This window comes from Saxophila tyrrhenica, assembly GCF_035928015.1.
Source record: "Saxophila tyrrhenica strain CCFEE 5935 chromosome Unknown scaffold_23, whole genome shotgun sequence".
Classification (NCBI taxonomy): Eukaryota; Fungi; Ascomycota; class Dothideomycetes; order Mycosphaerellales; family Extremaceae; genus Saxophila; species Saxophila tyrrhenica.
Genome location: NW_027041755.1, coordinates 45180 through 71607, shown reverse-complemented (window position 1 = coordinate 71607; position 26428 = coordinate 45180). Strand labels below are relative to the sequence as shown.

General features: G+C 54.2%; 15 protein-coding genes across 15 annotated transcripts; 6 read left to right on the top strand and 9 right to left on the bottom strand.

Moving 5' to 3' along the window:
• Positions 1–19: 19 nt before the first annotated feature.
• On the bottom strand, positions 20–704 carry LTR77_010407 (uncharacterized protein; the record flags this gene model as incomplete). Its single annotated transcript, XM_064807627.1, has 2 exons — positions 20–78; positions 263–704. The coding sequence occupies 2 exons, from the start codon at positions 702–704 to the stop codon at positions 20–22; spliced, it is 501 nt and encodes a 166-aa protein (XP_064654136.1).
• Positions 705–1702: 998 nt separating this feature from the next.
• LTR77_010406 (uncharacterized protein) lies at positions 1703–2574 on the bottom strand (the record flags this gene model as incomplete). Its single annotated transcript, XM_064807626.1, has 2 exons — positions 1703–2283; positions 2331–2574. 2 exons carry the CDS (start codon positions 2572–2574, stop codon positions 1703–1705), a joined length of 825 nt encoding a protein of 274 aa, XP_064654135.1.
• A 246-nt stretch (positions 2575–2820) lies between these two features.
• On the bottom strand, positions 2821–3448 carry GRX5 (monothiol glutaredoxin grx5; the record flags this gene model as incomplete). Its single annotated transcript, XM_064807625.1, has 3 exons — positions 2821–2999; positions 3107–3374; positions 3422–3448. 3 exons carry the CDS (start codon positions 3446–3448, stop codon positions 2821–2823), a joined length of 474 nt encoding a protein of 157 aa, XP_064654134.1.
• A 167-nt stretch (positions 3449–3615) lies between these two features.
• On the top strand, positions 3616–4551 carry LTR77_010404 (uncharacterized protein; the record flags this gene model as incomplete). The annotated part of the gene is made up of 1 exon (XM_064807624.1): positions 3616–4551. The coding sequence occupies one exon, from the start codon at positions 3616–3618 to the stop codon at positions 4549–4551; it is 936 nt and encodes a 311-aa protein (XP_064654133.1).
• A 207-nt stretch (positions 4552–4758) lies between these two features.
• On the bottom strand, positions 4759–5957 carry LTR77_010403 (uncharacterized protein; the record flags this gene model as incomplete). The annotated part of the gene is made up of 3 exons (XM_064807623.1): positions 4759–5528; positions 5582–5862; positions 5929–5957. 3 exons carry the CDS (start codon positions 5955–5957, stop codon positions 4759–4761), a joined length of 1080 nt encoding a protein of 359 aa, XP_064654132.1.
• A 1061-nt stretch (positions 5958–7018) lies between these two features.
• Positions 7019–9445, bottom strand: LTR77_010402 (uncharacterized protein; the record flags this gene model as incomplete). Its single annotated transcript, XM_064807622.1, has 1 exon — positions 7019–9445. The coding sequence occupies one exon, from the start codon at positions 9443–9445 to the stop codon at positions 7019–7021; it is 2427 nt and encodes an 808-aa protein (XP_064654131.1).
• Positions 9446–9940: 495 nt separating this feature from the next.
• LTR77_010401 (uncharacterized protein) lies at positions 9941–10236 on the bottom strand (the record flags this gene model as incomplete). Its single annotated transcript, XM_064807621.1, has 3 exons — positions 9941–9972; positions 10029–10113; positions 10174–10236. 3 exons carry the CDS (start codon positions 10234–10236, stop codon positions 9941–9943), a joined length of 180 nt encoding a protein of 59 aa, XP_064654130.1.
• Positions 10237–11439: 1203 nt separating this feature from the next.
• LTR77_010400 (uncharacterized protein) lies at positions 11440–12017 on the bottom strand (the record flags this gene model as incomplete). The annotated part of the gene is made up of 2 exons (XM_064807620.1): positions 11440–11726; positions 11780–12017. The coding sequence occupies 2 exons, from the start codon at positions 12015–12017 to the stop codon at positions 11440–11442; spliced, it is 525 nt and encodes a 174-aa protein (XP_064654129.1).
• A 709-nt stretch (positions 12018–12726) lies between these two features.
• On the top strand, positions 12727–14275 carry LTR77_010399 (uncharacterized protein; the record flags this gene model as incomplete). The annotated part of the gene is made up of 2 exons (XM_064807619.1): positions 12727–13893; positions 13943–14275. 2 exons carry the CDS (start codon positions 12727–12729, stop codon positions 14273–14275), a joined length of 1500 nt encoding a protein of 499 aa, XP_064654128.1.
• A 603-nt stretch (positions 14276–14878) lies between these two features.
• Positions 14879–16980, top strand: LTR77_010398 (uncharacterized protein; the record flags this gene model as incomplete). The annotated part of the gene is made up of 4 exons (XM_064807618.1): positions 14879–15038; positions 15098–15153; positions 15205–15299; positions 15354–16980. 4 exons carry the CDS (start codon positions 14879–14881, stop codon positions 16978–16980), a joined length of 1938 nt encoding a protein of 645 aa, XP_064654127.1.
• A 1120-nt stretch (positions 16981–18100) lies between these two features.
• LTR77_010397 (uncharacterized protein) lies at positions 18101–19243 on the top strand (the record flags this gene model as incomplete). Its single annotated transcript, XM_064807617.1, has 2 exons — positions 18101–18145; positions 18545–19243. 2 exons carry the CDS (start codon positions 18101–18103, stop codon positions 19241–19243), a joined length of 744 nt encoding a protein of 247 aa, XP_064654126.1.
• A 551-nt stretch (positions 19244–19794) lies between these two features.
• LTR77_010396 (uncharacterized protein) lies at positions 19795–22881 on the top strand (the record flags this gene model as incomplete). Its single annotated transcript, XM_064807616.1, has 8 exons — positions 19795–20463; positions 20788–21089; positions 21150–21183; positions 21233–21474; positions 21537–21900; positions 21954–22212; positions 22266–22806; positions 22866–22881. 8 exons carry the CDS (start codon positions 19795–19797, stop codon positions 22879–22881), a joined length of 2427 nt encoding a protein of 808 aa, XP_064654125.1.
• A 121-nt stretch (positions 22882–23002) lies between these two features.
• Positions 23003–23449, bottom strand: LTR77_010395 (uncharacterized protein; the record flags this gene model as incomplete). Its single annotated transcript, XM_064807615.1, has 2 exons — positions 23003–23248; positions 23312–23449. The coding sequence occupies 2 exons, from the start codon at positions 23447–23449 to the stop codon at positions 23003–23005; spliced, it is 384 nt and encodes a 127-aa protein (XP_064654124.1).
• A 1246-nt stretch (positions 23450–24695) lies between these two features.
• LTR77_010394 (uncharacterized protein) lies at positions 24696–25364 on the bottom strand (the record flags this gene model as incomplete). Its single annotated transcript, XM_064807614.1, has 1 exon — positions 24696–25364. The coding sequence occupies one exon, from the start codon at positions 25362–25364 to the stop codon at positions 24696–24698; it is 669 nt and encodes a 222-aa protein (XP_064654123.1).
• Positions 25365–25745: 381 nt separating this feature from the next.
• Positions 25746–26230, top strand: LTR77_010393 (uncharacterized protein; the record flags this gene model as incomplete). The annotated part of the gene is made up of 2 exons (XM_064807613.1): positions 25746–25821; positions 25872–26230. 2 exons carry the CDS (start codon positions 25746–25748, stop codon positions 26228–26230), a joined length of 435 nt encoding a protein of 144 aa, XP_064654122.1.
• Between the last annotated feature and the right edge of the window lie 198 nt (positions 26231–26428).

Here is a 26428-nt window from a genome sequence, read left to right as displayed (position 1 = left end):
GTGTGGCTATGGCGCAGTTTTAAGCCAACTTGCAGACGAGGAGCAGCGGAAAGACATGATTATCCGACAATGTCGCATCTGGCATCAATAGTATTTTCCTCAGCCATTCTGGAGTGGGTATCTCATGTGTCCGTATCAATGCACCCGCCAACGCCATCGCTAAAATCACGCCCGCCGATGTGTCATGCTTGCTACGTCGCCACCCTCTTAGCAGCCCTCTTCTCCCCATCCTCCCCATCTTTCTCCTTCCTCTTCCTCTTACCCTTGCCCCTCCCCTTCCGCTCCCTCATCTCACCCTCCTCAACCCCACCTTGCGTCGCCATTCCCTCAAGCATCCCAAGCCCGCCTGCTCCCTGCTCTGCGCCCTCAAAGTCCAACACTTTCCTGTCCTCCTTCATCTTCTTCTCCCTCCACAGCTGCTCCAACACCCTACCCAACAACCGCTCGTCGCGCCTCAGCACGAACTTGAAGTCGTCGACCTTGATCTTTTGGCGTCGCGAGTAGGAGGCCGAGAGGGCTGCGTAGTGGCATGTTTCGATGATGAAGTCGGTGAGGATCTCGTCGAGGACGTTGACGGTGGTTGTGAGGGGTTGGGGTGTTGTCTGAGTGCGGTGGGTGTCGCCGAAGGCGTAGAGGAGGTCTGCGACTTCGGAGGGTGTGAAGACGGCCTTGTTGTTGCGCGGGCGGGCGCGAGGTTCCGCCATGGTGTTGTTTGTGGATGAAGAATAGGTGATGTCCGGGGAGGGTCTGACTGAAGGGCCTCGTGTCCTAGATAATATGCATGGGAATGATGTGACCGCAGAGCTGGTGATCAAGGGGTGTGCTCGGGTTCCGTGGGCGCACAATGGTCTTTTGATGGCGGAACGGGCGCGCTTGTTCTGTCACTCAGATGCAGTGAATCAGGCTCTTGCTGATGTGTCTGGTGCGATTGAAGACGTGTCGCTTGTGTTCTCGACATGTGAAGTGAGCAAGGCGGCTCTTTCCGTGACCACCACTTTTGCACCCGCTTGGCGGCTAAAGGTGAGGACAGTTTTCGAGACGCGATTAGGATAACCAAACGACATAAAAACGATCTACCCTGCTCGAATCCAAACGCTGCGTTCAAGCTTGACACAACCGCCAGAACCCATCCCAAGACTGACTCGGGACGATGTTCGGCATCCTCAAGTTCCAAACCTTCCTCCTGGTCGTGCTGCTCTTCATCTGCTCCTGCACATATCTTCACGGAGTGTTTCCGGCATGGCTTGATCGGAATAAGTCTGGGTGAGTGCGATATCAACTATGTGGCCAGAAGAATGCTCGAAAGCTAATGCTGTCTACTAGACCACTGGGCACATTCTGGCGAGCAGCGAGGATAGGGGAGCGATTGAGCCCATATGTAAGCTTATGCTGTATGGCGATGGCAGTAAGTCCGAATCGAAGCTACTGGGTCGCTGTTCTAAGTTGACTGACTTCTCGCAGGTGAGCTTGTTGATAGGCGAATGAGCTTGCGTGGGCAGAGATGCGAAATTCAAGATTTAGCGAAGGCGTTTGGGTGTTTCGATGCATATGGTTGAAACGACGCAGGGCGTGGAGTGACAGCCTCGGCTGGAAAGCAGCAAGAACACCACTATGGATGCCATGAGGGCTTAGCGAGGATCATTCTATTCTCATAGCAGGGCAATTGGCCTGCGAACCACCGCTGTTGTCAAGGAGCTCCCCTTCACTCCATCTCGTCCATCTCCGCCATGAGCTGGTCGAAGACTTTGCGAATCTTAGCTCTGAACGCTTGATCATCCTTCCTTGCTTCCTCGACCTCGCCGTGAAGCTGTTCCCTCACCGCGCCAGCATCCTGTGCAATAGACGCAAGCTCGGCCTTGAAAGTCTTCCTTGCCCTCTTCACATCGCTCGCCTCTGTAGCAACGATGCTCTCCCTGGTTGCAGAGATTTCAGCGACGACGTCTTTCAAGTCCTTGCATAGGCGCTGCAGCTCGGCTCGCTTCGTGGCGGCCATCTTCTCGAAAGCCTGCATGGTGTCGCCGAGCTTGACTTGTTTCTTCGTCTTGGTGCCGTCCTTGTGCTGGGTCTGGACGATCATCTCGTCGTCGTCTAGGAGCCTCGAGAGCGCGGCATGATCTTCTCCGAGCGCGTCATAGTCGGCATCAGTTGGCAGGCCTGAAGCCTCCTCCGCCGTCCTGCTGTGAACATTGAAACCATCAACACGCGCAACGAGTTCATCGTGGATCGGCTTGAGCTGCTGATCGTTGGCCACACCAAGTGCACTGCGGTAGTCGTTCGATGTTTCTGCTCGGCGTCAGTTATGCCACAGCCATGTGCGAGGAGCGACGGACCTGCGAAGCTGAGATACGCTGGATGAAACGCTGGCTTCTTCGGTTTCGTGTACTGCGAGAAATGGTTCGTCGGCCGGTGAGTCTTGGAGATGCCGCCGTCGCGCGGAGCGCGGATATCCTTTCGACTAGAGCCTTTGGTGATGCGGTCTTGTTGGTCGAAGAGACTTCCGACTGAGACCTTGCCCTTTGCCATCTTGGCCGGTCGAGGTGCTCGGTTCTCCTTGGCTGCCGAATCTAGCGGCATGGTAGTAACGAAAGCAAGGCGTCGAGGAAAGTCTGGCAAGGGGAGTGGTCATGACGATAGTAAGAAGAAGAAGAGGTGACGTCGAGATAAAGTCTGCCCGTGTAGAATATCGAGGGAAAGAGCGACCGACCTACCACCAAGTGCAGGACAAGATCTCATCTTTTTGCCTCACCTAGATACACAGTATTGCAAGAGCTTGATCAATCACAGTGTAGTCGCAGTATACAATATTGTTACAGGGAGGCTTCACGAGCTACTGGCCGAACCACTGTCGCTCTCCGCCGGTACCAGCACCTCCTTCTCTTCCAGCAGCTTCGCCAAAGTGCCATCCTGATGCATCGACATCATGATATCCGTACCTCCTACGAACTCCTTGTTGACATACAGCTGAGGTATTGTCGGCCAGTCCGAGTACTCTTTGATGCCTGCACGAACTCTGTCAGCGCATGTGGTCTTATGCCCGACCCTCTCCTCCACGACAGCCTTCCTATTGGCCCCTGGCTGCATCTTTTCCACGCTTATGTAGACCTACCTGCTCTCAGATCCTGATCTTCAAGCACATTGAACGCCGCGAACTTCTGCGGATCCACGCCCTGCAACCCAAGTATCTGCACACTCGCTCTAGAGAACCCGCATTGTGGCGTTTCTGGTGTACCCTTCATGAACAACACCACTGGCGCCGTAGATACGGCCTTGTCGATCGCTTTCTGAACCTCCGTTGATAGGAAGGACTTTTGGAGGGCGGCGAAGCGTGGCGAGAGGAGAGGGTTGTGGCGCGGGCGGAGCGTGTTTTGCGCGACCTGGATGGATTAGCAGTGCGCATTTGACGTGCATAAGGACGGCTCACCGCTGAGAACGCTGTCCTGGAAAACATCGTGGTCGTGTTGATGAATGTGTCAAAGTACAAGCTCACTTCGAAGTGTAGAAACATCACCCAACCAATGACGCAGGGATGCCGTTTTAGGAAGCAGCCAGAACCTCCAAGGACAACCTTTACTAATCATTCGGCGAACATATAATGAGCTTACTCCCAAGTTCACAATGGATGGCAAGACTACGACTATGTTGCCGTCGTGGGAAACAGTAGGGACAGCGGTATTGCTCATCTTCAGCTGTACACTCATCTACGGAACGTTCCATCTGTTTTCTCTCATTCCCCGAACTGAGCCTGGTATACGTGGACTACAAGATGAGAGACGCAGCGAGGCTCAGCTCGACCGACCGGCGCCGCCTCTGAAAGCTTCAAATCACGTCCACGACGGCAAATATCACCTCCTTCTGGCAGCCACCGGCTCAGTAGCAACGATCAAGATCCCTAATATCCTCTCTGCCCTAGCCAAGTACAAGAACCTCAGCATCCGCGTCCTGCTATCCGACTCAGCGGCAGAGTTCCTGCAAGGTCAAGCTGGAGAGCAGCCTGGTCTGCAGGAGATCACAAAGATCAAGAATGTCGAAGCCATCTACCGTGATGAAGACGAATGGCGCAAACCCTGGGTCAGAGGCGACAGTATCTTGCATATTGAACTTCGACGATGGGCTGACCTGATGGTGATTGCGCCTTTGTCCGCGAACTCTTTAGCGAAGCTTGCTCTGGGCTTCTCTGACAATATGGTCAGCTCGGTGGCCAGGGCGTGGGATACGACGGGGTTGATCGATGGTTTGCGGGAGGGCGTCCAGCTTGCTCCTACTGAGAACGGCGAGGCGAAGAAGGTCATCATGGTTGCGCCGTCAATGAACACAGCCATGTGGAATCATCCTGCAACGAAACGGCATCTGGACGTGATGGCAGACGACTGGAACGTCGGCAATGGAGGGTGGTTTGAAATCCTGCAGCCGATCGACAAGGGCCTTGCATGTGGCGACACGGGAGGTGGCGCCATGAAAGAGTGGAAGGAGATCGTTGCTGCAGTCGAAGCAAAGTTTCCTGGACTGCGTGAGCGAGAGCAAGACGTGAAGATGAACGGTGTGGTAAAATGAAGGAATGTTCATTCATCATTACTATCATCAACGACCGTAAGCAGCTGGGTATCTTGTGTGCGCCCGCAAGGAAACCGCTAAACGAAGGAACCCGGACCACGAAAGCACCATGCAAATCGACCCGTCTCCAATGAATGCCCCAAGACAGACTCTTGCCATACGAAAAGCTTTTTGCCATCACTGGCCATAACCGTCGAAGCCTTGTCATTACGCACCAGCCCTCCAGCGACGGGTGTCACCCTCTCCGGATCGGCTTGGATGCAGTGCGCTCGGCGGACGAATAGGGCTGCCATAGCCGTCGAAGCGCCCATCTCTGTTGAGTGGCCCGGTGATCTCAGGCTCCGCGGTTGGCAGCGGCGGAACAACGCTGTCCCGGACACGACCAAACAGCCCCTTCACACCCTTTTGGCAGCAGTTCGTCGCGCGTGAGTATCGGCTGGTCGGCGAGACAGGATCTCTGGTGGCGGGATATGGTGGCGACGCCGCGGTAGGCGAGGAGGCGTGGTACGATGGCAGAGTGGACTGGCGGCGCTCCGATGTCATGAAGTGGAATGGGCTGCGCGTCTTCGTTGGCGACACGGTCTCTTGGTGGATGTACGTCTGCGCAAGCTCGGGCGCTGATGGTGTGAATGAAGCGCTGGACTTCGGGCTCTTCAACGCGGCCACCGCACCATGAGAGCGTACTTGGCGTGCGGTAATGCCGGCGCTGCGGTCGCGGAAGACGTAGGATGCGATCAAGTTGATCCAGCCGAGTATGAAGATAACAATCCCGGCAGCGATGACGATACGCCAGAAGGCCAGGCCGAGAGACTTCTTGCTTGTGGCTGGCTTGTTGAGGTTGCCGAGCATGTTGATGCCGAGCACTTGCATTGTGAGCGCGAGGAACACGAAGCCGTGAGACGGGCTGAGTAGCGGCCAGTTGCGGGCGAAGTAGCGACCTATGGGTCCGAATTGCCATTCGGAAACGAGTAAGAACACTGCTTGAAGTTAGCATGTTTGGACGCAGCGCAGGTCGAGAACATGTACTTACTGCCAGTGAACGCCGTCAGAACGTGTGTGATAGCATCAAAGAAGAAGAACTTCGATGCCACCGATGTCTTCACGAGCATCACTATGCTCGCTGCAATGACCGCCAGAAGCCCGATGGTGTTCATAACGCGAATGCCGCCTAGGATGATGTACCCAGGACCGGCCAACGACTTGCGGGACAACGCCATCTTGGCTGAAGCTTTCTCGGTCTCGTTCTGAGTAGTGCTGAATTTGTTGATGATGGCTTCGATGCGTCGTGCTTCGATAGGTATGTAGAGCAGTCTATGTGTCGAATGTTAGCAAACCTGCCGGCATCGGGATGACAACTGTTTGCATGGCAGGACTCACTTCTCGGAAGGATACAATCTCACGAACATGTGTCAATGAGGCGAAGGATCGCAAGTGTGTGGTTGGTGTGTATTAGATCGTAGCGAGAAGCTGTCCAGCAGCGTTGCTTTGAAGTGCCGTAGCAGCTGTGTTTGCAAAAAGACGTAGTCCTTCGTAGACCTGGAGATGGTTGTATGAGTCGTAGGACGACGCAGCCGGTCATTCAAGAACGCAAGATCGATAGAAACGAGGACGATGAGAAAGAAAGAAGATGCAAAGAGTCTCCAGAGCCTCGCGAAGGCAATGGAAACCTCTTTACTGATCTACAATAGAAACGCGCTGGACAATAGGGAACAATAGAAGAGAAGAGAGAGGGTGGACTTGACTGTAACAATATTGCTCACCGTCGCGCCCACATCACGGGTCTGTGACACTTGTGCTATTGTCGCGCTCGCGGGTCCAAATCGTGAATAGCACGCGTTGCCGTCAGTGCTCCTTGGTATCGTTGCGAACGATGCAGGGCGATCTTCTGCTTCACGCGAGTGTTGAAACGGATCATTTCGAGGACGCTGTGAGGATGCCTGGCGTGGAGGGAGAGATGAGTCTGGACGTCGTGGTCAAATAGGCTCCGTTGGCTGTGAAGTGATCCGACGCATGCACGCTTCCTGCGCTTGTCGTGATTCTGGTGTAAGAGGAGCAGCAATTGGTGAAGAGTTCACTGCCGTCAAGCGCGCGATTGGCGCCGGTCATGTTTCAGAATGCTGCGTTGGGCAGATTCGCCACAAAGTGGCGATATATCCTGTGGCTGGTGTTTCAGATGTACTATGAGTCTCAGGCTCGCGATGGGCGTCATTGTGGAGGCACGAGTGTCCAGGTTTGGTGTCGAGGAAAGGAAAAGAAATGGGCCGGGGATGAAGTGAAGTCGAGCAGGTCAGTCGCGCTAATAAAGACGCGCTAGAGAAACCACCTTACAAGAAGGGCCATGTGAACGTGATATTCAAAATACTGCACAGCCCATACACACGTATATCCAACATTCACACGCTATACAGCATATCCCAACGCCTCCCGCTATGCCTACGCACGAACCAAATACGACTCCTATCCCCCATCAACCATCCCCAGCCTTCCGCTCGTACACCAAATCAACCTGCTTGACCGGATGCAGCAGCATGCCCGGCAAACACATCCTCCCCTCACCACCTTCACGCATCTCCCACTCCTCTCCACCGTCGTTGTCGACCTTGTAGCCCAACCAGCGCTTCCACAGATTTGGCGAGAAGCCGGCGTGATAGTACCAGGTGGTGCCCAGGAAGTTGTGCTGTCGCTCGTCACTGAAAACACTGGTTCTCGACCCGCCAGCGGAGCCGTGAACGCCGTTGTTGAAGATCGCCGCGAGGTAGGAGGTCGGCCAGCGACGGTCAATGTACACTGGATGGGGGGCGTAGACGGCCTTGTAGCCATGGTGCAGCGAGAGGGAGCCAGGCCACATTTCGGAGAACATTGTGTGTCGCTTGAACAGCGTCTCCTTGTGCATAGTATCCAATAGACGTTTGCTGAGTCGACTTGCCGTGATGATGGCGGTACGGCGAGGAGGGAAGCCCTTACTGGTGTTGTAGCCTGTCACATCTTCGGAAAGGAGCCAATTGGTGTTATGCGGGTCGAAGAGCGGATTAAAGGTGATGAAATCTGCTTCTTCACCAACGCCCCATTCGTAGTTATCCTTCTCGTACGTGGTAGGTGGCTCCGGATCTTTGTGGGGCTCCGAAACCTCATCACCCTTCCCTGAAGGCCTTTCAGGTCCCCAGATCGATTTGGCGGGCTGCCGTGATTCTGAGTCAAGGGGGTGGCGAGAGCCTGCGTCCTCTGAAAGTTTGCCGAACATGCTGTCTTTTCTTGCGGTACCATGTTCCGTCTGCACACGCACCAGCTGCCTGAAGTCTTCCCAAGGACCATGCTCAGCGGGTACGTAGAAGCGTCCGTTGCGCTCCCACAACCCTTTTCGAGGTTGTTGCTTGGCCCACTTCGTCACCTTGTCGAAGAGATGGTGAAAATGGCCAGTATACCGGATATCCATCTCCCAATGCCAGAAGAAGTCGTACTCTGGGTGCATGTGCGCGAAGTACTGTAGAGGGAGGTATGTGCTTCGGTAAACACCGAACACCGGCAGGTCTCGGTAGACCGTCTCCTGCACACCTCCGTAGACAAGATTCATTTGTCGCTCACTCCAGAGAGTGCCCATGCCCCAGAACTCCTGCGGCAAAGCCTCCTTCAACGCCCGCTCGTGCGTCTCTTCGTCTGCCCATATCTGGAGATCCAGATCCTTGACCTGGATCAAAAAGTGAACGACATATTCTGTGCCCGACTGGATCGTGAGCTCGTTCATGAGCGCTCGAAGGTAGAACATATCTTCGTCGTCATATTGGTAGTCCTTCCACGTTCTGATGATGATGGCTGTTCTCGGCACCAACTTCTTGCCGTTCGGCCCAGTTGTCTGATCTTCGAGCTTCTGTTTAACGTTGTTCGGGTCGCCCACTGGCCCTCCAGTACCCATCGGCCTGAAGAAGTGATTCATCTCCTTGGAAGGCTGCTTGAACCGATGTGCGTTTGCCTCCATGCAGCTCTGTTGCACCTTTGCCCATTTGACGTCCCGGTAGTCGATCTCGTCACGCCCACCCCAAACGCTCTCCGACCCATCTTTCTCACCCTCCATACCCGCCCCACTGCCGCCGTACTTCCGACTGTAGCCAAAACCGTAGGGCCCAAGCCTGCCATACCGCTCGAAACAAACATCGTTGTTCAAGCCAAACAGATCGTAGCTACCCATGACCGGGTCTGGAAACCCTTCTGGGATACCTTCATGCACGAGCAGGGGCGGTATCTCCCGTTTCGTGACGTTGTCCAAGTAGCAGTGCACCGGCTGCTCGTATTCCGCACCCCACGAGTACTGCTTGTAGGGGTCGAACCTCAGACCTGGCCAATCCTGCTTGGCTTCCGCCTTCACTGAACCATCCTCTTGCGTATCTCTCTTTTGAAACCCGGGATCCTTCTTGGGGTCGACCTTGTCATCCTTCTTCTTCTGAGCCATGGCTGCCTCCATCACCGCCTGCATATCCGCCTCGTCGCCCGTGGGGTACTCGGCGACGTTGTCTTTTCTCTTCACTAAGCTCCTGATTCCACCATGATATCGCTTCAAGAATGGAAAGCTTTCCCACGGGTTCGGAGGATCAGGACCCTTCCGCAACCCCATCCGTATCTGGGCGTCGCTGCTGGAGCCCATCTTGACCAGGTAGACGACCATGAGGACAAGTATGGACGCTATGATGAGGGTGAAATAACGCGAGAAGCGCCGCCGAGGTAGGTGGTATGACAGCGCATAGTTCTTTCGGGGCGGAGAAGAGTTGGAGAGCATGGGTTGATCGGAGGAGTAAAGGGAGGGCGTATCATCGTCGCTCGCGTCGGAGTATCGTCGTTTCTCATGGTCGACCAACGAGCCGGACAGGGAGCGATAGCGCTGCCCAGGCCAGTTGGAGAGCATCTCTGCGCCTTCGATGCGCTGGAAGTACAAGCGCGGGCTACCTCATCTGGTTCTTGAAGGGGTTCCAAATCGGAGTTGTCGCGTGCTCGTTACGTTGCTGGACTGCTGCAACAACTTATGTACAGAGTCGCGACAGATGGCCGAGTGTCCAACAGCTGAGCGTGGTCCAAAGAGTAAGGTAATGGTAAATGCTGCCTCTCGGAGGTCGAGATGGAAATTGCCAAGAAAACAACAATGCAGATCAGCGTCGAGGGAGGCAACGGCGATTTTACTAAGCACGCCATATCGCGTCGGAAGAAACATGAAGACATGAGAACACCACTTCGAGTTCTCGGGTGGTCTTTAAGTCTGCTTCGTATGCTATAACGACCTTCAAGAAACAATCGTGATGCTTCCGCAACCCCCGTGACGCCCGCCCACAACGCTTCACAACTGGCTGCAATCACCGCATCCCCTCGTCCAAGCCGCACGCTCACCAAGACCTACGACGGTCGTCTACTTCTTCGTTTCGGCCTTCTTCTGGTCCGCTGCAAGACCAAGTCAGCATCCCATGGCATGGTATTCAACGCCTATCTCAACTCACCTGCTGCCTGCTTGGCCCTCATGATGGCGGCGGCATCCTCCTTGTTCTTCTGCATCTCGCTGCCGGATGCCGTGTTCTTGTTTTTCTGACAGGAAGTATCAGTGAGATGCACAGCTTTGATCATTCAGGGGGGAGCAAGACGTACGACGCCGGCGGCGGCCTTCTGCGCCTTCTCTCTGGCCTTGTCCCTCTGGTTCCCGCGGGCCATGGCTGTGTGGTGTTGCTGTGCTGAAGGTGTGTTCGAAAGTTTCTGAGAGTGTGGTGAGAGCGAGTTGGAAGATCTGCCCCGAAGGTACGATTCAGAACTGATATATAAAACTCGATCTTGGTATCTCGGTGAGTACTGATTGCTGCCAGCACGAAGTATTTGCGTTGTTGGGAAAGAACAGCATTAAATCGCGGATGCCGTCCGACTTTGGCCTAGTTCTGCGAGCGCGGCCCGCATGGAACAGCGCCGTCCTAAAAATGTCGGTTCTAGATTCACAATTTCACATGTCAGACAACCACGTGCAACAACGGACCACTACATCCCCTATCGACTACATCACGAAGCTCGGATCTCCCATCAATGGCAGTATACCGGCGTGAATACATCCTATCGGGACGCCAGCTTCCATGCTCCCGGTCCAAGAAAGAATGTTCTTACCCGTCACAAGCATATCCGCGCCAGTGGTGAATGATCCTGCGTCCGACAGGAGATAACAGACCATTGGACTGATGGAATGTTGTTGTCAGCATTGATTGCCAGACCTCTGGGTGCTCTCCACTGGGCGCTGCTTCTTCGTCTTATACTGAGACGAATCTTGTTGCACGTTCGTACAGGTGTTCAGCATCTTTCAATGTTTCTGTACACGGTATATATGCATCAAACCGAAGCATACGGTCTTTACGTGGGCACATAGGGTCTCAAAAGCGGTAGGTCAATGCCATTTGGATGTTCGCTATCAAGTGTTCCATTTTTCAGCTCTATCTTCCTGGGGTGTTGCGCATCCTTTACTATATACGGTTTGCACGCATCCACCTTCTGGCCGAGTCTCTCCTCGGACGGGAGCTGTCAGGATTCGCACAAATCGGGACTTCCACCTTTAGCAGGATGTGCCGTTACGCACCACCTTTCCCGAGAGACAATACCTTACCCCAACGGAATGGCCCTCGACGAGCAGCATGTGAAGAAGAAAGCGACGAGCTTAGCCCACGCAACTTGTGTTGTCCGGGCCTCCCTAGGCAGAGGTGAGCCTTCCGGACTGTAGCCACCCGCTGGTCGATTGCCGATTGTTCTTCTGAAGACAAACATTCCCATTTGCTCCATCGAAACGAAGCTGTGCCGAGAGCAAGAACGGGCAAATCACTCTCGGTTCGTTGCGTGATGGGCCGTGGTGCAATGGATGGTAGCTCGGCAAAGTGTAGAGGTTTACAGCTTCCATTGCGGTTTTGTCGGGACAGCCGCTTTGTTGTGTTCGCAGGTACTAATGGCCGCACCATCGCTGGCCCGCCGGAGGGTGCCTCGAGTCATAGCGAGGGTCTTGCCGACGGATATCACTTCAGTCTCCAGTTCTAGCTCTGAGCCCTCCGGCGCAGGTCGGAGGTAGTTGACTGTCAGTACCCGGCTCACTCCACCGTTCAAAAAGCGACCTGGAGTCGAGATGGCTTGCAATGTCAGACTCGTGCAAATGTCAAAAATCATCGACTGCGCGCCGCCTGTATGATCTTGTCAGGCGAGCTCTTCTGCTAGTTGAATTGATGGAACTGACCTTGGAGGTTGCCCGACCCATTCGTGTAGAAGTGCTCGACTTTAAAGGTGTATGTCGCCTTGGCTTCCGTATCAGAGAGCTTCTCGAAGGACTTCAGCTTGCACTGCTCCTCGATGAACGCGGCAGTTAGTCGTTTCTTGCCTGGCTCGCCAATTCTTAAGATCGTCCTGATGCGTTCTTCTGGTGACAGTTGCTCGAAGGTGGCCGTCATCTCGCGGAAGCTATTCTCGGGCGCCATAGTCACAGCTGGGACGTCCTGCTGCTGAGTGCAATGGAAGGCAAACGGTGCGTGGAATTGTCACTCTCTATGGAGGGCCGACAGACTTCGGACAGCCGAGGTGGTGACACTCGGCAGGATGCACAGACTACAGTGAAGCAGAGCCTCAAGACGATCAATCCGGAGTGGAATGGTTCGCCAAGGACGTCCAGCGCAGTCGTCGATCAAACACTTTGGCACTTCACCTCATGCTCCTTCAACATGCCACGCCCAACGCATACAGGTAGCACTCTCTTCCGCGACGCATGTCTTCCCGTTCTGTGAGACCAGCAACTGCCAGCAATTCATCACCACTCGGAAAGGCCAAGCGCGACTCCGATGACGCTGGCATTAGTGTGCCATGTTCCTGCCATGCCACTGGACGCGTGGGGACCGTTGTGGGTCTTTCACGCTTTCTCACCCGACTCTGTGGAGTCTTGTTGCAACGGTGATGGCTGAGTCAATAGCACGACCTTTTCTTTCGTGTTCCGGCCCAACCTGGAACGGTGGCACCTCACCATTCCTTTTAGACCGCATCAAGATATGAGTGTATGAACCTTGGCCGGCTTTCCTACTACGTCGCATCTTCTTCTTCCTGTCGATCATTACGGATGATTTTCCTAGCTACACATTTCCTAGCACTCCCGGGGAGCGACATCGCAGACGGCCTGCCATCCGATAGTTGACCGAGATGAGCGTACCAGGACCACAGTCGGCGACTTTGGCAGATAAGGCCGATATCAGCGTTATAGAAGCCACGGACAGGCTTGAGAACGACGCGAACGCCACCCCTAAACTTCAACCACTGCTCAAATCTGAGAACCTCGAACGCAACAATGCTTTCCTGTCAGCGCCGCTCTCAGCCCCTATACGACCACTGTCGCCCGACACACTTTCTAACCTATCGTTTGACGAGTACGAGGCAATAAGGCCAGGCCGCTCACGTCACCGCTCTCAAGATCATGCCCGGACGCTTTCTCTATCGCCCGCGCCGGTGATTCGGGGTGGCATCAGAGGGCGTTTCGACAAGTTTTGGGTCCGGAACAAAGGTCTTGCGTATATGTTACTGGCCCAAATCTTTGGAACCCTCATGAACGTGACTACCCGGTTACTGGAGATCGAAGGCAACAGAGGTAAAGGAATGCATCCATTCCAGATCCTCTTCGCCCGCATGGGCATCACGTTCTTCCTGGCCAGCGTTTACATGTGGTGGAAGAAGACTCCGCATTTCCCACTCGGCATGCCGGAGGTACGAGGGTTGTTGGTCGCTCGTGGACTATGTGGGTTTTTTGGCGTCTTCGGGATGTACTATTCGCTGCTCTATCTGCCTTTGGCGGATGCGACTGTGATCACCTTTCTGGCTCCAAGCTTAGCGTGCTGGGCATGCTCGATCTTGATCAACGAACCTTTTACGCGGGTGGAGAAGATTGCTGGGCTTGTCTCTGTAGTCGGCGTCATCTTCATCGCTAAGCCGACTACGCTTTTCGCAGGCTTGAGTGGAGGAGGTGACAGTCCGCCGGCAAGCGGCAACAGTAATGCTTCACCATCCGGCAACGGCACTACCTCTGAGACTCCTGGCGCTGATGCTGGCTCTTACGAGAAGGTTACGCCTGCCCAACGGTTGACAGCTGTTGGGATTGCATTGCTGGGAGTTCTGGGCAGCGCAGCTGCTTACACCACAATTCGATGGATCGGCAAACGGGCCCATCCTTTGCTCTCCGTCAACTACTTTGCGGGGTGGTGCTTTCTGGTCAGCATCGTCATGCAGGTTGTGCTGCCAGACGTCGGTTTCGTCCTGCCTGCTGATTTGAAGGAGTGGGGATACTTGATCTTCCTTGGGATCTGCGGTTTTGTTATGGTAGGTCCTGTTGTTATGGTCCCAAAGATGCTCGCTGACATGAACTCAGCAATTCCTTCTCGCCGCAGGTCTCGCCTACGAAAAGTCTTCTCGTGCGACCAACATGACCTACACACAGATGCTGTTTGCTCTGGGGTTCGATAAGCTCATATTCGGACATACACCTGGCGTCATGAGCATCATTGGCTCCAGCCTGATTCTCAGCTCGGCGCTTGTGGTGGCAATACAACAGGATCCTGATCGTTCGCAGGAGCAGAAGGACAATGCTCGAGAAGGCAGCGTTGATGAGGAGAGTCGGACTGGCCTGATGGCCAATGTGGGAGAGTCGGAGGATCATGATCGGTTGCCGGTGCAGGAAGTGCACATGAGGACACTACGATAGAATCATAGAACTTCGACAGATGCATAGCGATGAGGTGCATACAATGAGGACCGTTGTTCGCACGGTGGACATCCAACACCAACACTGCCTTGTCGAATCTGACGGTGGCGGTTTCAGCTCTCGTAAGGATAGATGCCCCAGCTGGCCATGCTCTAATGGTGCTGACGATGTTGTCGCCTTGCCCTGCTGCGGCTGCGAGAAACGTTCCGAGTTTGGGGATTGCGGAAATTGTTTGGTTCCGCGCCGTAAAGCCTGGCTTTTCGATACGTCGTCCCGCACCTTCCTCTTGATTATGCCTCATAGCGCGACTGGCCTTCTCAATTCGCAATCTGGAATCTATATCACCATTTTCATTCGATTTGCAACATGTCAGACGATACAGTGCAACCTCGCAAACGTGCTCGCGGAAGTTATGCAAAGCTGATATGCTTGAGCTGCCGAGAGCGTCGGATCAAATGCCAGCTCGTTGACGATGGAACCATCGTTCCGTCAACCGACCCACAACCACCAGACAAAGCCTGTCAACGATGTCGACTGCAAGGCCTTGAATGTGTGGTCCGGCGAACTACACTCGGTCGACCGAACCAGAAGAAGCAGAGAGCTATGCCGACGCCGTCTTCAACTGTCCCAACCACAGGTACGGAGTCTAGGTCACCAAGCCCGGACGCAGAGGAACTGGTCTTCTTGACACTGCACGAGCACAACTCTCGAGAGGAGAAGACTGACCCCTCGGTTCGGCGACTGCCTTCTGGCATGCATATGTGTAGGTCCCCGGTTGCCACAAACCCCTTTCACACCATCGCTGACCGTTCCTGCCATCAGATGGAGCGGTCAACAGGACATTTGACCTCACTTCATCGCTTCTGGGTCGGGACAAGGTGCCTACCGTCATCTCCACGAGATGAAGCATATCACTGACGCTTCGTTAGCGGTATGGAAGCACCATTGCTGCCCTGCGAGATGAGAAACCCAAGTCGCTTGATTCAATTCTTCCGCATGATGTATTAGAGCTTCTAGATCACCAGTAAGTCCTCTGATCGAAACTTGCGAGGGAATAGGATACTCAACGTTTACGCAGTCTACTGTGGCACAAACTCTACATGCCTTGGTTGCCGTCTCTAAGGACATTGTGGGACGAAATCGCTGCCGCCCGCCCCAGCAGCACCAGTCACCTCTCCGCAAGCACATTATTAGCTCTACTGGCCACAATTGCATTGGACGTTCCAAGTGAACGACTTGCGCAGTATCGCAATCTCCGGCTCGACTTGCAATGTATTGTCTATCACTTGGGACAGAAGCTGCTGTTCATGCTGCCGAGAGACGAGTACACTCTCATCGTCCTGGAGCTTGTCATGAACCACCGGCCTTTAGCACTCGTTGACAGCCAGGAAGCTGCCGCCCACACGCTGTCTGGAAACCTTTTCGGCACGCTCATCAGCGCCATGCAACAGCGGCTCGGTTTCGACGCAGCGCCAAAGAAGCTTCGGGGTTGCCTTGCATCCGGACAGCCCGCCAATGTGGAAGTTTTAGTGCTCAACACCCTTCGGTGGTGCGCATCGACAATGCGACGCATGAGCCAGGATCTCCAGGAGTTGGAAACGAACCGCTCAGAGTTATATGAGCCAGAAGTCGCTCTACAGGCGGCGTTCGAGATCACAGCAGAAGCCATCGACAGATTCTCGCTGGACAAGTGCTTTTTCCTCTTTCATGTGCTGCGATACCATGCCGATGATCTGATCGCGACGCGTGGAGTGATTATCGACTGGCAAGACACGGCCAAGCTGTCTGAACACATCGAAACGCACGTTGAGCTTCGCAACCAGCGAAGGAAGGACTACGATCTTGGCTTAACGCAATTCTTCTTCAACGACGGGAGGACACATGAGGGCTTGGCTCTATCGCAGCTCATCACGATAGAGCAGGGCCAAGGTTATTCCAACGTCATTGGCCTCGCAATGTTCTTCGCAGTCATGAGAGGCTTCCAGGCACCGAGTACTCTTAACACGGGAGTTGGGAACGACACAATGGCTCAGCTCAGCATGTACTGGACTCAAAGGGTCAACCACGAGGCCGCAAAAGTGTCGTTGAACGAGCAAACCGAGGCTGGTGCCTTTCTCCAGAGATACGGCGACATGCATATGGATGCATTGGAAAAGCGACTGACGGACTTCATCAATGCTGCGACGGAAGTATCGCTGCAAGGCGTACCCTTCGTTGGTCCTCCGCGGCACACCAGCACCAACGTCCTCATGGCTTGTAAGGAGATCTTGGAGAACAACGCCGTACGAATCAAGATCGATAACGTACTGCACCCCCGTGTCGACATGCAGCTGATTCTTCTCGAGAATGCCGCACGGCAGCTGGAACGTATGGAGGCAGATGGCGGCAGTCCCGAAGCCGTGGCCTGTGGCAGCGTCTTTACGGCCTGCGCAAAGGTGATAAGGAATCTTCACCGCGTCATGCGTTCCTGGAAAAGACAGTACAGAATCCAGGTCCCGCAACCACACTGCGATCACAAGAAACCTTACCAACACAAGCAACTGCCGGAGGCGCAGCCTGGAATCTCTGCTGCTAGCAACCCCTGGCCGACCTTCGGCTTCGCTCTTGACGACTTTTCTACGGACGGTCTGTTCACGGATTGGGACAGCTGGCCTCAGCTGGACTCGGATATGTTTGCTTTCGACTTCGACACAAGGCACCAGTGATCTTGTTGGCTCGTCCGCATCATTTTCCGTGGACCTGTACAGTGCATCACGTCCTGGCATAGTAGCCAGCTGGAGGCTGTGGCCGGGCCGGCGAACGAAAGAGGTGCAATGAATCAGGCTTGGTGGAGTCTGGGAATTGCTGCTCAAGTCGAGCCAATCTCGACCACACTCTTGGCCACAAAATCATTCGCGGTAGACCAAGGACATCAACAAGATCCACCCTCCCAGGAGTCCAGCAGGCCTCTTCATGAGGCCCAACTCGAGGTTTTCACCCCACCATTGAACTCCATGTGCACCCCACCAATCAGTTCCACGTGAAAGGCGCTTCTCCACCATAAGCCCCAGCCAGCGGGACATAGGTGAACACGCCAGGATGCTCACCAACGCAAGGCCAAACCAAAGCACTATGGGCAGTACCTCAGATGAGGCAAAATTGTCCAGCTTCGATACGCGGTGGAGACCATTTAGTAAGCAAACATATTCGGCTCGCACGCTGAGTGGGATAGCGACCAATAACTCTGCGGCGGCCAGCTTGACTACTGCCTCCAGTGCAAGCCGCGATCCGTCGCTTCGTTCGCCCTTCCAAAGCTCGACTGTGCATTGCGGGCATCTGGCAAAGTGAGGCGTCAGACGAATCTCGGTGCTGCAAATCCGGTTAAGAGTCTTACGATTTGTGTCCCTTTTCATGCCACGCGTCGAGACAATCGACGCAGAAGATGTGGCCGCATCGTGTGATCTGCGCTGGCCCGCTGGGTGTGTCGTAGCAGACGATACAAATCTCGTCTGGAGACTCGCCATCCCCCGGCAATGGTAGTTTTTTCAGCCCGCCGTTCGCAAGCCACTCGCCATGGGACGGTAAATGGTCGTCTGGGGGGTGCGGATGAGTTGGAGTCTGCTTGACGAGCGAGGCGCATATGGGCTGCTCGAGCCGTAAGCACAAGTTTAGAAGAAGCGTTGCGCAGACACTGAGTCCGGTCAGTGGAATGACCCTGCTGCTCACACATCCAATGGCAAACAGGGTGAGAGAAACGCCTGGCTTGTGCAATTGGCAGCTTAGTACGTCCTTGACGAAAGATGCGGACATTGTTGGTGCGCTCACGTCGGAAAGCAAGCCGTCGAGATGAGATCAAATAACACCGTGATCCTTCTAGGCAGCCATATGTTAGTTAGTTTCGATCTCTTGCTGCGGCTTGAAGGAAGGATGCTGCCGCTTGAAGGAAGGTTGCAGTGGCTTGAAGGTTGCTGCGGCTTGGAGGTGGCTTTGACATCTGATATTTCGCTCCATCTTTGCTTCGGTCAGACAGTCGTCAGAAGGTGGATCTATTGCAAGTGGCGTCTTCAACGGGCGCGGAAGAGTTGGAGAACGGACTCTAGACTGCGCGACTGCGACTGCGGCTTCCCCATCTCTTGGTGTTCGGTGATGCACGCCGCTTCAGATCTACATAGCCCCCTTATTGGTAGTCGTGACTGTGAATATTATTATCGATCACTGCAAGCCTAGCTGCAGAAGACCTAGAATATTCAACACTCTACTTCACGGGGCGTTGAGACCTGGACATCTTAGCCCACCCAGCACGGAACCATCCACGGCGACATCGCTAAAAAGCCACTCGAAATGGCACAGAATATCATCCTCTACACTGCGCCTGGCTCATGTGGTCTCGTGCCGCAGACACTTCTACACCACTGCAACATCTCGTTCAAACCCATTGGCGTGTCCCTCCAAAACCTGGCCGAACTCTCCTCGAAGAACCCAAAGGGCCAAGTGCCTGTGTTCGACTGGAATGGCGAACTGATCACTGAAGTTCCAGCCATCGCCCACGCGATCAACCACCTGGCGCCTGAAGGAAAGATCCTTGGTCGAAGTCCGGTGGAGTTTGTCCGGGTGTGTGAATGGATGAACTTTCTGTCGGCCAGCATACACTCTCAGCCCTGGGGCGCCTTCGTGCGACCATTCCGATTTACCGACGAGCCTGAAGCGGAGCCTGGTGTGAAAAGGAAAGCAAAGCAGCGGCTGCAGGAGAGACTTGCGCTCATGGAGTCTAAGCTACCGGCGGATGGCTGGGTGGTTGGCGAGGGCTTCACGGCGGTTGACGCCTACTGTCTAGCAATTTCGCAATGGGTCGTTGCAAGGACAGACTTGGACTTCAAGGGAGACTTCCCCAAGTGGGCGGCTTTGGTCGATCGTGCTCATAAGGTGGAAGCTGTGCAGAAAGCGTTGGCGGAAGAGAAACAGCTTGCAGAAGAGCTTAACAAGGCTTGAACTTGGTCTCAATACATCTTTGGCAGTGTTGGATCTTGCTGTTCCCAAGTAATGGGTTTTGGGAGTGGTTTGGCAGTGATCAGTGGCCTCATTGCCCATGATGGGAGTGAGACCAGAAGAGAGCATAATAACCCAGGTAACATGTACCTCAAAACGACTCACGATGAGCACACCTTCCAACAGATCAACATCAGTCAAGAGAGTGAATGAATGCTGATCAACCCAGGGCGATTGCGCGGCAGAATGTTCTCCCAGCTGCTGACCGAGTACTTAGGTAAGGCTGCATTTTGCAAGAGGCGGCGAAATTAAAGGAGCGCTTCTTCATTCTCAACGACTGGACCATGAATGCCTTTGGCAGCTTACACACATGTTCTGAGCCCCTGACGTTTACGGATGATCGAAATCGGTCTCTCAATAAGCGAGCTGCTACGAAATTCAGCCAGCTGTTCAAGACCGTCAACAGGTGATGGCATATATTGAGCACAGCAATCCGTAAGTTGGGGCTGCATTTGTACTTCGTCATCGTTCTTGCCGTCTCGTTGCCTTCAAGTATGTCTTCTCGGATCGTTCTGTACGGCAGCGATGGCGCTTGCTCCTTCATCCCTCATTCCCTCCTGAACGAGCTCAATATCCCATACGAACTGAAAACGATGGTGTGGAAGGAAGGCAAGATACAAGCCGAGGATGGGAGCCTCTCGTATAATGACTACAAGAAAATCAATCCAACGGGATACGTACCTGCTCTGTCCGTTGGTATCGCAACGATCACGGAACTACCGGCTATTGTCGCCTACATCGCAAGACTGGCGCCTGAGCGCAAGCTCCTCGGAGGCGATCCGTTGCAACGTGCGAGAGTTGATGAGTGGATGGCTTGGTTGAGTGGCACGCTTCATGGGACTGGTTTTGCGGGACTCTGGCGTCCATCCCGCTTCTCTGAGGAGGGGGCTGCTGCGGATTCGATCCGCAAGAAGGGCCACCAGGTCGTAGTGGGGTGCTTTGAGCAGATTGAGCAAAGCATCGGAAGCGATCATGCTGTTGGCGATTCGCTGACCGTGGTTGACTTTGCCTTGTACCTCTTCTGGCGATGGGGAGTGCTCAAGATGGGAGCAGCTGAGGGCTATATGGAGTTGAGCTTTCCCAGGTATACTCAGCTGGCGAGCAGGATGGAGAGCGTGGTGAGCATCAAGCAGACAATGGATGAAGAGAGGCTACCTCTGGCGGTAAGCACTGCAGATGAGGCTTGATGACTTCGGACCTGGGAGCTTTGGCAGAGTGGCGGTATTGATTGCCCTGCTTGTCTTTTTTCATTGCGCTCGCAAATGTATGTGCGATCAGGTGATGATGAGCGACGGTCATTTATCACCGAAGATATGAACGGCAAAGACGGCATCTCGGCAATGGAGAAGTCTGGGTGTGGGGGAAGATGGAGTTGAACAGCACTCCGATCAAGGAGAACTGTCTCATAGATAAAGTTGCCTTCAACGTCAATCTCCATCGCGAAGAAAGCACTGTCATCAACGCTTGTGCAATATTGTTGTTTCCAGTCGTCTGAGCCAGCGATGTCTCCGAGTGCTGATCCCGCCACCAACGGCAACGTCAATGGCCATACCAATGGAGCAACGACAACGAACGGAACGACCTCGAACGACTACAAAATCCCGCTAAACGATCTGTATGCATTCACACCACGTAAACTGCGAGTCGTGACGATTGGTGCTGGCTTTTCTGGTTTGCTTATCGCCCACAAGTTCCAGCATCGATACCCTGAGATGCAAGAGTATGTTGACCATACCATCTACGAAGGCCACTCGGAGTTGGGAGGAACATGGCTTGTGAACACTTACCCGTGAGTTGCTCTTGTTCCCCAAATTATCTGAGATCTGGCTGCTGACATGCACGCATTCAGGGGAGTACAATGTGACGTACCTTCGCACATATATGTATGAAGTTCCCCTCTGAGCAGATCTGTCCATTGCTGACTATCGACAGGCATTTCCATTTGATCCCAACCCAGACTGGTCGAGGTTCTACGCAAGCGGATCAGAGATCCAAGAGTACATTCTACGAACCACACGCAAATGGAACCTGGACAGAGACGTCAAGCTGAATCATTGGGTGCGGGAGGCCAGATGGTTAGACGACCGGGGCCAGTGGCGATTGACGCTGGAGAACGACGGACGACGGTGGGATGAGTATACTGATATTCTACTTTCTGGTCAAGGAGTCCTCGTGTATGTGGAGATCTCACAACGACGGCTCAACAGTCAATGCTAACAAATTATCTCTGTCACAGACACCACAAGTGGCCGACGATCCCTGGGTTACATGACTTCGAAGGCCATACCACACACTCCGCCAACTGGACCCACGACTACGACTACAGCAACAAGCGAATTGCTGTCATCGGCAATGGATCATCAGGCATTCAAATCGTCCCCCAAATGCAGAAGCTTCCGGGCACAGATGTGACGAACTTCATCCGAGGACCAACATGGGTCTACTACCGAGTACCGCCATCGAAGCATCTAGGCCGCGAGACAGATGACCCCAATCCCGAGTATACGGAAGAGGAGAAGAAGCGCTGGCGGGAGGATCCTGAGGAGCTCAAGCGGTACAGGAAGGGCATGATTCATCGTACCAACAAGGCGTTCAAGATGGTAGGTCGGGGACGTGACGGTGTCGTCGATGAGCTGCTAATAGTTCTCCCCAGTTCGTCAAAGATTCAGAAGGTGCCAAAGACGCCATGGCTTTTGCGGCAGAGCAGATGTCTGCTAAGCTCAAGCATGACCCTGAACTTACCTCAAAGATGATCCCGAACTGGGAGGTCGGATGCAGAAGGATTACACCCGGTCCAGGATATCTTGAGTCGTTGACCCAGCCGAATTGCCACCTTACCAACAGCAAGATTACGCACATATCGAAGAATGCGGTGCATACGGAAGATGGTAAAGCGCATGAGGTCGATGTTGGTGAGTATACCTTATGATGAGCAAACCAGAGGCGTCTTGCTGATGGTATCCAGTCGTCTGTGCCACCGGATTCGACGTCTCGCACTGCCCGCATTACCCTATCATCGGACGAAACGACGTTGATCTAGCAGACAAGTGGCGAGACGAGCCAGAGTCCTACATGTCTGTCGCTGCCTCAGACATGCCGAACTACTTCCTAATGATGGGGCCCAACGCCGTCGTCGGCCATGGCTCGTTGATGGAAGCATTGAACTGGACCGGCGACTACTTCTGCAAGTGGATCAGGAAAATTGCCACCGAAGACATCAAGTCGGTCGTGCCTACTCATAAGGCTGTCGACTCCTTCGTCCGGTACGGGGATGAGATCCACAAGACGTTGGTATGGACGGGCAACTGTGTCTCGTGGTACAAGAAGGGTCGGATAGATGGACGAGTGACGGCGTTATTTGGTGGAAGCGCATTGCTGTACAAAAAGCTGATCGAGGAGATCCGAGCTGAGGACTTTGATATTGAGTATCGCAGCAGTAACCCCTTCAGATTCCTCGGGAACGGCTTCCTGGCGGAGGAGTATGATGATGAGTCTGATCTTTCTTGGTAAGGTGACAGAGCGAGAGTACTTTTCCATCGCTGATACTGACTTTCTTCTGCTCCAGGTACATAGAGAAGTAGTTCGACAGCCATCCTCATTGAAGATTAAGTACCTCCCGCCTTCCACCACTACTACGACCGCACGGTCCATCCGAATGCCGCGCTTTCGTAGCGATGGAATGTCAGTGCCCTGTTGCATGCCCTAAGCCCCGTTGCGCATCTGCATGTACGATTCAAAGATATCCGCAACTGGCTCCTTCGCCTTGGCAAGCATGGCTTCATGCAGCTCGTGGAACGCTTGAACTTCGTCTTCGTGCTCTGTCTGGGCCACGCCACGCGAAACATAGATCCACGTGCCAGTGACTTCGGTGCCATTCTCGTCGGCATCGTCGGGGCCAGGGACGGTGAACGACAGCCGGCCCTTCAGAACGGCGTGGTGCGGCTTGGCCTGTATCGAAGATTTGTGAGTTGACGATACCTACTTGCACGCTGGTACACGCAACAGGCTTACCGTGATGGAGATGTTGCCCTTCACACCATCGAAACCCTCATGTTCCGCATCGCCCACCGTGCTGAACACTGTGGTGCCATCCGCGTCCGTGACATTCATCAGCAACCCGTTCAAGCGGCGCGCGTCCTTGAGACGCATGTTGCCGTCATCGCACTGGAAGATAACGGCTCCTCCCCCGTTCGCTGGCGATCACTTGTGGAGGTCGATGTCGAGGATCTCGTTGATGCCTTCTAGTATGCCTCCACTGACCACCAAACCAGCAACGAAAAGTGCAATGGGGAGTCCTGCCATGTTCCCGGATTTAGTAGCGGATGAGAATATATTATGCTTCAATAGAGCAAGTGATGAGGATCTAGGAGAGTTGTACAGATGAGAAAGAGAAGGAGAATTGAAGAAGTACAGTGGAAGACTTTTGAGCCCGTTTCTTCGTCTGTGGATCATATGCTTACCTACAGCGTTGCTTACCACAGCTCTCTGTGGGCTTACCTCCAGGACACTTTACTATGGCCATAGCCCGATAGGCCCAGCGTCGAGAGGCTCACCCACTGGATGGTGGAATCGGTATCTGAAGTACACGGTAAGTGGGAAAAAGAATGCATTCGTCTACAACAAGTGGTCCTCTTGTGGGTTTGATGCGGACATGTACCAAGACTGATTCGATACCGAGTAGCGGCCATAATGATGTTGCCCAACAATGCAAGGCCCAATCAGGAGGCCGAAAGGCCATTAATTCTCCCCTGCACCTTCACCTCAAGCTGAAAGTTGCTTCCTGCAGATTAAGAGGAACAAGGATAAGGGAGGAATTGGAATGAGAAGCACTCTTACTCCAGCCCGATGCACATGCGAGAAAATTGCTTTCCACGTCTGGTCCAGTCATATGGGGCCAACTATTAGCAGCAAACGAGGTCTATAACCTGAGCAATTCATTGCCGTACCCAAAATTCATCCCACTCTTTCTGCTGACAGGGTAGCGGTCCATCTCGTGTGGTCTTTTCTGAAGCGGCGCCAACGAGGGCGGTAGTCTTTCCTTAGGAATCATCAACGAGCAGTGAGGTGCCGAGCGAGCTCGAATCCAGTCGCCACGAGCGAACAGATCGCATTAGGATACAGGGTAGGCGCAGTGATCCATAAGGCCCTTGTGAGCGGACTAGCGATCAGAATCCGGGTCAGGAGAAACCAGAGGATGATTGGCCGACGTCTGGAAGACCGCATCAAGCTCAAATCAGCCCCAAGCACTGCAAGCAGGTCGTCGTTGCTCCGTAGGCCTATCGCGCGTCACCAGCTGTCGGTACCGATTGGAAATCCGTAGATATGACGAAGGCCAGAGTGCCGGACATCCCCATGATGGTCATGTCGGTGATGGGAAAGTTTTGTTGCAACACACTCACGCTCCTTTGATTCTTGGATCCAGCGCCAGTCTATCCGGCACCCTCAGGTCAATCGCTCCTTTCAAACCATCGGCAAATGCGAGAAGCTCTTTAGTTGCCTGATCGCGCAAAGCAGTGGTGCTGCCGTCTTCCATGCGAACACAAGCCTCGATGACGTAACTTCCACTAGGATCGAGAGGCGGCAGATTAACGGTCGTGGGCGCTTCACTTTCGAGCAGGTCGCCATCAGTTGTCTCAGCCGGGCACACTCTGCTGATCGTGATCACGACGTTGCCTTGCACAAAACGGTGTCCTTGCAAATAGAATTGATTGATGAATTTGTACCACTCTAATCCAGGACGGAACTTCTCCAAATCGGCCTCTGGCAACGACACCTCGGACACTGACTGCGTGATGACTTGCTTGACGCCAGGCTCCGGGACTTCTGGTTTGCGAAGAGTCCAAGAGTTGCTCTCTAGCGGTTGCCTTGTGAGATGCTGGTACGCGCGTCTCGTAGTCTGGTTTGCTGGTGCCTTCTTCGAGACGGGTGGTAGCCGGAGCTGCTCGAAGACGAGGTGCTGTTCCAGGAACGGGGCGGGCTGCGCGGCAGTGATACCGACCAGGATCTGGAGAACCTGCTTGTGGCGCGCTGGCGAGACCTGGGAGAATAGCAGTAGGTCCTGCATGACGTCTTGATGCTGGGCGCGAGTTGCAAGTGCAAGGTGTCGTCGTGTTGGAATTGTGGTGAAGGCCAGCGTCTATACGGATTCTAGACGCGGGACGGCGCGTTAGCGGCCGTGACCACGTGTGGCCGAGATCGGCAGGCACGCTGCAGGTGAAGTGAAAGCGAGCTCGAAGCCGGGATTAACGAACCTCTTCTGGGGTGGGCAGACCGTCCATACCACGACTTCTATAAAATTCAACCCTTCAAGGACCTCTTGATCATGCTCCCAACTGGCCGGTGACAACCCACTACACACCATAAGCCCTCAACTCCCGCTGCCGCCGCCTCGCACACCTCCCACGTTCCAACACCACCTCTCCCGAATAGTCACCAACACCTGACCATGCAACCCACGCGCATCCTCCGCGCAACCCGCCAACCCCTAATCAAGTTCCTGGGCAAGCGCAATGTCCCGAAAAGTAGCTTCTCCCGCCACCCTATCAACTCTCCCGCAACTAACACCACGCAGACATCGACCACACCCCTCACGCCCACCCCGCCGCCCCTAACGACAGCCTCCCCGAATCTTTCGCCCAATATCGCAACCGTGCCATCCAACACGGGCCTCTCGGCGGCCAGCAGCAGCAGACTGGACAACGTGCGCAACAGCAGCAGCAGCAGAGCAGCGCGTCGAGTACGGTAGCGCCGCCGTCCGGGATGGAGCCGTATGGAGGTATCGGCGGCAAGTCAGGGAAGCAGCTGGGGGACATTCAGCCAGCGAAGGGGCAGTTCTTCGATCGGGATGAGCTTCCGGCGAGGTTCCGAAGAAGACCGTTCAGTGAGGCGGAGATGGAGGCCGTGGATAGCGCTGGGGCGAGTATGTGGTGAGCAAGTCGATGCATGGCTTGGTCTCGACCGCAGTCTTGATCTTGTGCGCTGCACGAAGTTGGATCGGAGAGGAAGGATGCGGTTTGAAGACTCTCCCTGCGACCGGAGGGCGCATGGATTCATTAGAGGCTGATGTATATACCCTTCTCGAAATCTACCTACGATGAGGCATGCTCAACTTCTAGGCGAAAGCAAACA